The following is a 9,294-nucleotide window of genomic DNA, read 5'->3' on the forward strand; positions in this document are numbered from 1 at the left end:
TTCATAGTAAAGTGTTGCATAGAGAACCATGCTGCAGAATGAGACACACCCTAGTGTTCCTAAATTGGACCTTGACTGGGCCAATCATTGTCATACTGTTTGCCTCCTCATAGGTTGTCGCTCCATTCTGCAGATTTCACCATTTTAGCTCCACCTAGACTCGAGCATACCGAGCTGAATGCTGTGTATATCCTCATGGTCACCCAATGCATAAATACAGGGCCGTAAATAAAAGCATAACAATGGGAATTTGGGAATAGATTAGATTAGATTAGAAAACTTTATTTATCCCAAAATGGGCAATTTCGTTCACAGTTTCCAGTCTCACATAATAGATTACTTAATAAATACAATAAATAGCAATAGGAGGTAGACAAAAACATATATCAAAGGCAATCCAACACACACATTTAACTCACAATTCATTTCAGCCCGTCAGTAACAACCACCCTGCCCCCGGAAACACCCAGCAACACTGGTGTGCTCTCCACCTACTAACTATGTTTAGTATTCCAAATTCCCCCAAAAATCTATGTATCTATGTTCTGATAAACCTGTCATTACTGTATGTCGTTGACACATTGTCATGTTTTTAAAATCATACATACAGTATATATAGAACTATATGCCTCAACATCTTTTAGAGAAAGATTTAACAAATAGCCCAAAGAGCAAATTATGACATTTGTGTACTATGTTGCTGTATGTATTTGTATGTTTTAATGGCCCATGAGTCAAATTGAGCTGATTGAGTTGATTGATTGAAAGACTATTAATGTCACTTCTTTATCAACTACATCAGAATTAAAAGAACAGAAGGTGTGACTAAATAAATTAATAATACATAAAGGTTGTTTTGACATTGGCTAAGCTCAACTTTACCCTAAACAACCCATATTACCCCAAGGTACAATGTCATGTAATCCTTTTATCTCACATCCCTGCAGATAACCCCTTCTACTTTGATAGATTGAATCTGTGTCAGACGTAGTAATGACAACCAATTTGACCAAACGTTCTCTGCAAAACATTAATCTATTTTATTTGCTCACGTTTCAGAGGGGTGCTTGGAAGACCAGTAGTTTTAATATGGAAGGTTTGGTCTTACTGGCTATACACCAACGATAAAGGAGCATACTGCCCCCTGCTGTACCGAGTGTGTAACATCATGATACGGCATTATTGCATGGATGTAGATCCTGCTGTTTTAATGCCTGTACGAGTATTTTAGAAAAATAATGAGAAAAAAACACGTTTACTTTTGCAAATTTTTTTCATGATTTTTAATTTTTCATGACTCAAACGGTGTTTAAGATGTTCCTTGCCTCGTCTTAAGTATTTCACTGGACAGAACAATGACAACATTTTACTGAGTCTTTGACTATAGTCGAGTTTATATATTTCTATAGTCGACGAACAGCCCTATGTACATTGGCCACTCTGTGGAGCAGGAGGGGGTCGTTTGAGTGGTTCTCCGCGTCACTGTTGAGCGGCCCGCTAATTTGCAGAACTCAGTTCACATTGTTGGGGGGGGGGCGTTGTTGGACTTTGATTTGCGAAAACAACCTATTAGCAAACTAATAGGCCATGGCAGATGATAGCCTATCTGCTATGATGTTTGATATCGAACAAGTAACCAGGCCTAGTCATTGTTGCATCCACCCCTTAGTGGGCGTTTATAAACGTTACATAATAGACCTAGGCTATATTTTGCAATCGGAGGATACAACAGTGACCACAACCCAGTCAGCTCCTACGTGGCCGCGTCGATTGCTGACCATTTAATTGCGCTAGGATCAAAGTCAGAGCTTTTTTCATACCATTGCAATCGGTAGGTATACCTATATATATACCTTTGTTACGTAAGGAATGCATTATAATGCATTCCTTACGTAACAAAGCGAAGCGTGCTAACTGAACTATTCATGTTGAAAGTAAAATATTTCTAGTGCTTTTTATCAGCCGCATGCTTCCAAATATATTGGTAAATGAATAGCCTACGTGCACCGTGAAACTTTCTAGTAACAGACATTAATCAGTAACTGCGTAAAAAACAAACAGGGACAAACAAACACTTTTCAAGACTTAAGTCCAGTCGGCTCAGGGTCAGGAAATGATGCCAAAAAGGGGGGGGCGGGGGAGGCTAACTCGGTGTCATCACTAAATATCAATGCATGCATTACATTTATTTATTGTCAATGTTTTGCTTCAGGAGCAATTCCTTAAGCGGATTCTACGTATACATTTGACCATCCTACATCCCCAGAGAAGTTTGCAGAATGACTCGCCGTGTAGCCGTGATTGGAGCAGGGTGCTCGGGTCTTGCCTGCATCAAGACCTGCCTTGACGAGGGTCTGGAGCCCGTCTGCTTTGAGAGCAGCGATGATATCGGCGGTCTGTGGAGATTTAAGGTAGGCGGTTGGCCTATAGCATACTTTCGAACTGCCCTTTACTGTCAATTTAACCGTTTAAGAAGACTTGGAATCAACAACAAAACATAACAAAAAATATATTTATTCAAGTTCAAGTGATTATTTTTGTCCCTTAAAAGGGAAGTAGTTTTGCAGCCTATAAAAACCATAATGCAACAATAAAACACTCGGGTAGTTCAGGCAAGTTCGGATACAGTGCAATGACAGTGATCAAAAACAGATGCTGTTTACTTTTTATGATCCCACTAGCAGGAGGGGAAAAGGAGACCGTACAACACTGAGTGAAAAGGTCAATCTTAGGGGGGAAGCTCAAACCCATAAAAGGGGACATATTATGAAAACAACACTTTTCCTGGGATTTGGAGTGTTGTTTTGGGTCTCTGGTGCTCCCAGACGCATACAAACTTTGAAGAAAGTCCTTACATGATTTTTTGAGTGACATGCATTTCTGAAAGTTCCCCGCCTACAGTTACCAAAGCGAACGCGCGAATCAGTTTCGCCGCCCCCTCCTACGTAGGGAGGAAGGGGAGGAGACAGTTGATGCGTTTTATTAAAACACATCCAATACCAGGGAATGCCAAGCTTGAGCCATTTCGTACCAAAAACAGTGGTTACCGCCGATATATTATCATAGACTACTGTTAGATTTAAACAGCAAAGATAGAGACATGTTAGAAGTCAACAACAACATAATTTAATGCAGCAATTTAAAATTCCAAAAATACATGCGCAGCCGAAATGAACCGATCAAACGTCACGTCACAACGCATATAATAAAATCAAATGATTACATTGCTCTTGTGTGGGAGGTCGCTTTCGAGCTGCACTTGCTGTCTCCCTCTGATTTTAATTCAACCTAATGACCTCAAAGTGCTAAGTGTTATGTCTCCTTAAGAAGGGGGTGACCCTGACAGTAATGAATAGTGCCGTCTTTCTAAAAGCTTGTGAAGAGAATCATTCAAATCAAGTTGCAGTTCCCAAGTCCTTTGTCCCAAACCATATAGCCTAGAAATGTGTAATCATTTATTTCATTTATTATTTTATTATATTTTATTTTAATCATTTTATAGGCAGTTGTATCCTGCTCTCGCAGGATACCCCTACCACTGTCTCCATCCCGGTTGACTCCCTTAATCGTCTTACTCTCCTCCTTGTTCTCTTACGCTGTGTTACTCTCCTTCATTCATCAGAAACGAGAGTTTAACAAAACACATGACAAGGGAAGTCCTATCAGATACCTTCCAATCATCTGTTCTCTAGGTTAAATATTTTAAAAAGGTTTAACCCCCGAATATCCTATTGGTTTGCCGTTATACATAAAAAGCCAATCTCTAGGTTGAACAGTTTGCGGGATGTGATACCTGGATAAGATTGGCGCACAGACAAGTTGGTCTTTGCGGGAGCTGTTTTTGGACTGGAAGATTAAAGAGCCATTTAAAACAATTCCCAATCCCCTAAATGTTTCCTGATTTACTCCTCAAGAACAGTGAAAGAAAGCGGTCTGAATGAAGGGAGATGGACACAGGACGAAGAGGAAACCGTGTTAACTGTTTGATCAACTCCTTAGGAACCGGGTGGGGGTTAGAGATAGATGTCTGGCAAGGAGGGGAGAACAGGTCGAAGGCTTGACCATATTAACTGTTACTTGAATTACTTCATTCTTGTTCTTCACCTGCTTATTATAAAGTTCTATAACTTGGGGCCTGACTCAAACTCCTCCATATTTGGCTTACCGCCTTACACAGCCCTCCAAGTCTGTTCTGTTGACATCTATAAAACTAAGTATGCTAGACTACATTGCTTGGCCACCATTTGTGTTTTTATGGCTTTGACAATGCACCACAGCTGTTCGGATCACCTCAGCCACAGGCTTATTGCTTAATTATTACATGAGTAGCAGAAATTTCAATCAATAAAGTGATGATTATGATGAGATGATGCTGGTGTTGAGTTGGATGGTGGGGGAGAGATTGATGGTCATGGTGGTGATGACGATGTCCACAGGAGAACCCAGAGCCAAATAGAGCCAGTATCTATCACTCGGTCATCATCAATACTTCCAAGGAGATGATGTGCTACAGTGATTTCCCTATCCCTGCCGAATACCCCAACTACATGCACAACTCACTCATCATGGAGTACTTCAGGAAGTACGCCGAGCACTTCCAGCTCACCAAGCACATACGCTTCAAGGTGAGGAAGATCTGTCCGGACCTGAATATCCGCATTCAAAAAGACATTCAAAATTAACATGTTATACTCACTGTTTCTCTCTCTCTGGGGATCTTAGACTACAGTGCTTCAGGTGAAGCAGAGAACTGACTTCTCCCATTCGGGTCAATGGGACGTGGAGACGGAGAACAGCGAAGGGAAGCGGCAGAAGCACATTTTTGATGCAGTGATGATCTGTATTGGACACCACTGTCATCCAAACATGCCCCTGCAAGACTTCCCAGGTATCGCTGCCCAATTCATCACAACCCGAGTAGTATTATCAGTATGCATACCAAGTATCTAATGCATAAAGTAATGTCATGAACATTAAGGCCTATGTGTGATGGATTAAGGGATCTGTATTTGTCACTGCCACCACCATTCCATATATACTTTCAAGATATAATGCCCCATATGGTGTGCATTGGAGTGAACATTTTCTTTTGATTTTGGACTGCCAGCTGGACTGTGTTTAACTAATGTTAATGAGTAACCAACTACTTTAGCTCATTTAACAGACTTGCCTAAGGATAGGCATAGGTGACTGACCACAAGTTCATTGTGTCTTTGGCTTCTGCCTCAGACAATTATTTAACAATGGGGGAACTGAATAGACCAGACTATTTTCCACCCGAGTATTTGCTCCTCCTTTGTCTCCTAGGCATCGACTCGTTTAAGGGAGTGTACTTCCACAGTCGCGACTACAAGACCCCTGAGCAGTGGAGGAACAAGAAGGTGGTAGTGATTGGAATAGGAAACTCGGGAGGAGACATCGCTGTGGAACTCAGCAGGTTCAGCAAGCAGGTTCATCAAACTTTGTCTTTTATAGTTGCCTGACATCGCTATACCTAATGCATATTAGTCTGGAACCTCGCACGTGTTTGGATAGACACCAAATCAATGCTGTTTACTTTTTATGATCCCACTAGCAGGAGGGGAAAAGGAGACCGTACAACACTGAGTCCCCCTATAGGCACCCTAAAAGGTCAATCTTAGGGGGGAAGCTCAAACCCATAAAAGGGGACATATTATGAAAACAACACTTTTCCTGGGATTTGGAGTGTTGTTTTGGGTCTCGTGCTCCCAGACGCATACAAACTTTGAAGAAAGTCCTTGCTTGATTTTTTGAGTGACATATGCATTTCTGAAAGTTCCCCGCCTACAGTTACCAAAGCGAACGCGCGAGTCAGTTTTGGCGCCCCCTCCTACGTAGGGAGGAGGGGGAGGAGACAGATACCAGGGAATGCCAAGCTTGAGCCATTTCGCAACCAAAAACAGTGGTTACCGCCGATATTTTATCATAGACTGTTAGATTTAAACAGCAAAGATAGACATGTTAGAAGTCAACAACAGCAATTTAAAATTCCAAAAATACATCTATACTTTCAAGATATAATGCCCCATATGGTGTGCATTGGAGTGAACATTTTCTTTTGAATTAGGACAGCCAGCTGGACTGTGTTTAACTAATGTTAATGAGTAACCAACTACTTTAGCTCATTTAACTGACTTGCCTAAGGATAGGCATGTGGAACTCAGCAGGTTCAGCAAGCAGGTTCATCAAACTTTGTCTTTTATAATTGCCAGACATCGCTATACCTAATGCATATTAGTCTGGAACCTCTCAGTTTCGCACGGGTTTGGATAGACACCAAATCATAGCATAAAAAAAACTTGTGATGTGGTGCTGAGAGCTGCATTGGTAAACATAACTTTAAATCAAGTACAAATTACACCATACATTTGGTTAGCAGGTGGCAGGCAGGCAGGTAGGACCCAAACGCAGACAGTTCGAGTAAAGGATAATTTATTAACTCAAAAAGGCAAGGAACACGGGTGACGCGGGTAACATAGGGAACACCGGGAACACAGGTAACACACAGGACAGAACTCACCACAAACTTAAAATGACCCGACAAGGAACAAAGGAAAGACAAGGGCTTAAATACCAAACACACACAGGGCACGCAACGAGTAACAGCTGAGACACATTAGGGAGGGAGCAGTAATCACACAGGAGGGAAACCTGACATGGGGAGAAACAAGACCGATACCAAAGTAAAACACGTAACACACCAAAACAAGACAAGGAAACAGACAGACCATGACAACATTTCTTTCTTTTCATCAAATGTTTAGCAATAGATATAATTTTTCAAAATATAAATTCCAGTTTAATCCTGCAATGGTAGTCGATTCAACAGATCATTCAACATCATCGGCAGCCATCTTGGTCATCTACTTATCTTTAAAATTTGCCAAATTTCTGTCTGAAAGGGAGGGAAGGCCAAATCATTGGCCACAACAAATTAAATATGAGCATCCAGATTCGTTTGGTTCCCAGGCTGCCTTTATAGACCCATAAATGCTTTCTAAAGCCTAGACTGGAATTGCTAAATGTGTTACCCATTTTCACATAAAATCTAATTTTTTTATGTAAACCTCTCTTTGACATTTAAATGATATCTATGCCTACCTTTTCGATGTAATAAATGACAGATCGATTGATGTGTTTTCAGGTTTACCTGAGCACTCGAAGGGGTGCTTGGATCCTAAATCGAGTTGGAGACAATGGCTGGCCTCTGGATCTGTCCTTCAACAGGATCCTCAATTATGCGAAATTGCTCCTCCCATTTAATGTCTTCTGCAGCCTGGGGGAGAGAGCTCTCAACCAACGGTTCAACCACAGCTTGTACAATCTAAAGCCAAAACACAGGTAGCCCCATGATCATCTGCCCAGTCATGTTCTAACACTGTTTTCTTCATATATCCTAAGCCTAACTGAAAGAAATCTTACAGGTTATTCAATCAACATCCAACCCTCAATGATGATCTGCCCAACCGCATTCTGTCCGGAACAGTTCAGGTGAAACCAAACATCCACCGATTCCAAGGATCCAGCGTGGAGTTTGACGATGGCAGTGTTGTCGATGATATTGACCTGGTGGTAGGTGTGATGAAATCACACAATGTCTCAATGGCCACAGTTCTATTACCCAATTCCGTACTATTGATCATATTATCATTGTGATCCCCTTGTGTTGCAGGTATTTGCCACTGGGTACAGCTTTTCATTTCCGTTTCTCGCCTCCAATGTGCTGCCAGTCTCTGGGAACAAGGCCTCACTTTATAAGTACGTGTTCCCTCCGGATTTGGAGAGGAACACGCTGGCCGTCATTGGACTTGTGCAGCCGCTGGGAGCCATCATGCCCATCTCTGAGATCCAGGCCCGGTGGGCCACCCGTGTCTTCAAAGGTGACACGTGCTCTATTTGTCTAAACGTCTCAAGTCACCCTGTTCTCCACCTACAATGGAAACCACTCAAACTCAATGATATTTTTATTCCACACAGGATGTTCTAAGTGTCCTTCGGTCGCCGCCATGCTGAAAGAGGTTGAGTGCAAGCAGGAGACCATGGCCAGAAGGTATTGCGATGAGTGAAGTCTACCAATGGTGCTGGTTTGGTTAAACATGTGGTTTTAACACACGTTTCTGTCTCAGGTACGTATCCAGTCCAAGGCACACCATCCAGGTTGACTTTGTCGACTACATGGATGAGGTAGCAGACCAGTTTGGGGTGCGACCCAGTATTCTCAGGCTGTTTCTGACCGACCCCAGAGTGGCACTCAGTGTACTGTTCGGCCCCTCCACCCCCTACCAGTACCGTCTGAGAGGTCCAGGAAAGTGGGCCGGGGCTCGTCAGGCTATTCTGACACAGTGGGACAGGGTGATCCAACCCATGATGACCAATGGATGTAATCACCCTGAGCCCAAGCGCTCTGTCCTAGTGCCCTTGGCTCTGCTGGCTACTGCGCTGGGTGTGGCTTCCTATTATAACAGGAACAGCCTCCCCTCCATACTGCAGGACCCGTCTGCACTTCTGGACAGGATCAAGCGCTTTGTTCCTGCATGGGGAGCTGGAAGTAGTTCTTAAAGACAAGGTGCAATGCTCCTCCTAAAATTTAGGAAGGACGTCATTATGGTAATTCAGGGTTTGTTTGCTATATTCTTTAGTCTATTGGGTTAGGCTGACGTATCCATTTTAGAAAATGATTCATTTTATTCAGCGTCTTTTGTAAAGTTTTTTTAATAAATGTCATGTAAACAATATTTCTTTCACACAAATGCTTTGAACATATACATTATCCAGGATTTTTTACTCTTGTCTTATACACTTGATTTCATTGCTGCTTTAATCCAGTCACGAATTTATGCATTGCGCAATACAAAAAATTCAATAAAATTCAATAAAAAGCCATTGAATTTTATGCTTATTTATGCATTAGAATAATGTATCTGAATTTTCAGCCTCTGTATTTGAATCTTTCAATTTGCAACAAATAATTTTCATCGTTATTTTTCAATGTTCACAAATTCAAATTCTAAAATTCAAAGTTAAAAAATACAATATGCAAATTTCAGATGCTAAATTCAATGTATACAATTCAACCTAAATATTTTCAGCGTCCCTAAATTCAACATGCTGAATTCAGCTGAAAATTCAATGTATGGAATTCATTGTTAAAGGTCCCAAGGCATGACAATTTCACTTTGAGGTTTTCTTACATTAATATGAGTTTCCCTAGCCTGCCTATGGTCCCCCAGTAGCTAGAATTGGTGTTAAGGGTTAAACGAGCACTAGGTATCC

At 41.6% G+C, this 9,294-nt stretch overlaps 1 protein-coding gene across 2 annotated transcripts; it reads left to right on the top strand.

The window, feature by feature from the left end:
* The first annotated feature begins 1,673 nt into the window (after nucleotides 1-1,673).
* Nucleotides 1,674-8,904, top strand: LOC115555723 (dimethylaniline monooxygenase [N-oxide-forming] 5). 2 transcript variants are annotated; one of them, XM_030372726.1, is made up of 10 exons: nucleotides 1,674-1,831; nucleotides 2,267-2,411; nucleotides 4,437-4,625; nucleotides 4,723-4,888; nucleotides 5,308-5,450; nucleotides 7,166-7,362; nucleotides 7,446-7,593; nucleotides 7,694-7,901; nucleotides 7,999-8,071; nucleotides 8,148-8,904. In XM_030372726.1, exons 2-10 carry the CDS (start codon nucleotides 2,280-2,282, stop codon nucleotides 8,578-8,580), a joined length of 1,689 nt encoding a protein of 562 aa, XP_030228586.1. In that variant the 5' UTR covers nucleotides 1,674-1,831; nucleotides 2,267-2,279; the 3' UTR covers nucleotides 8,581-8,904. The 2 variants fall into 2 exon arrangements, with proteins under 2 accessions (XP_030228586.1, XP_030228587.1); XM_030372727.1 differs by lacking the exon at nucleotides 1,674-1,831 and having other exon boundaries at nucleotides 2,248-2,411.
* Nucleotides 8,905-9,294: the final 390 nt, after the last annotated feature.

Source organism: Gadus morhua, chromosome 12 (assembly GCF_902167405.1).
Source record: "Gadus morhua chromosome 12, gadMor3.0, whole genome shotgun sequence".
NCBI lineage: Eukaryota > Metazoa > Chordata > Actinopteri > Gadiformes > Gadidae > Gadus > Gadus morhua.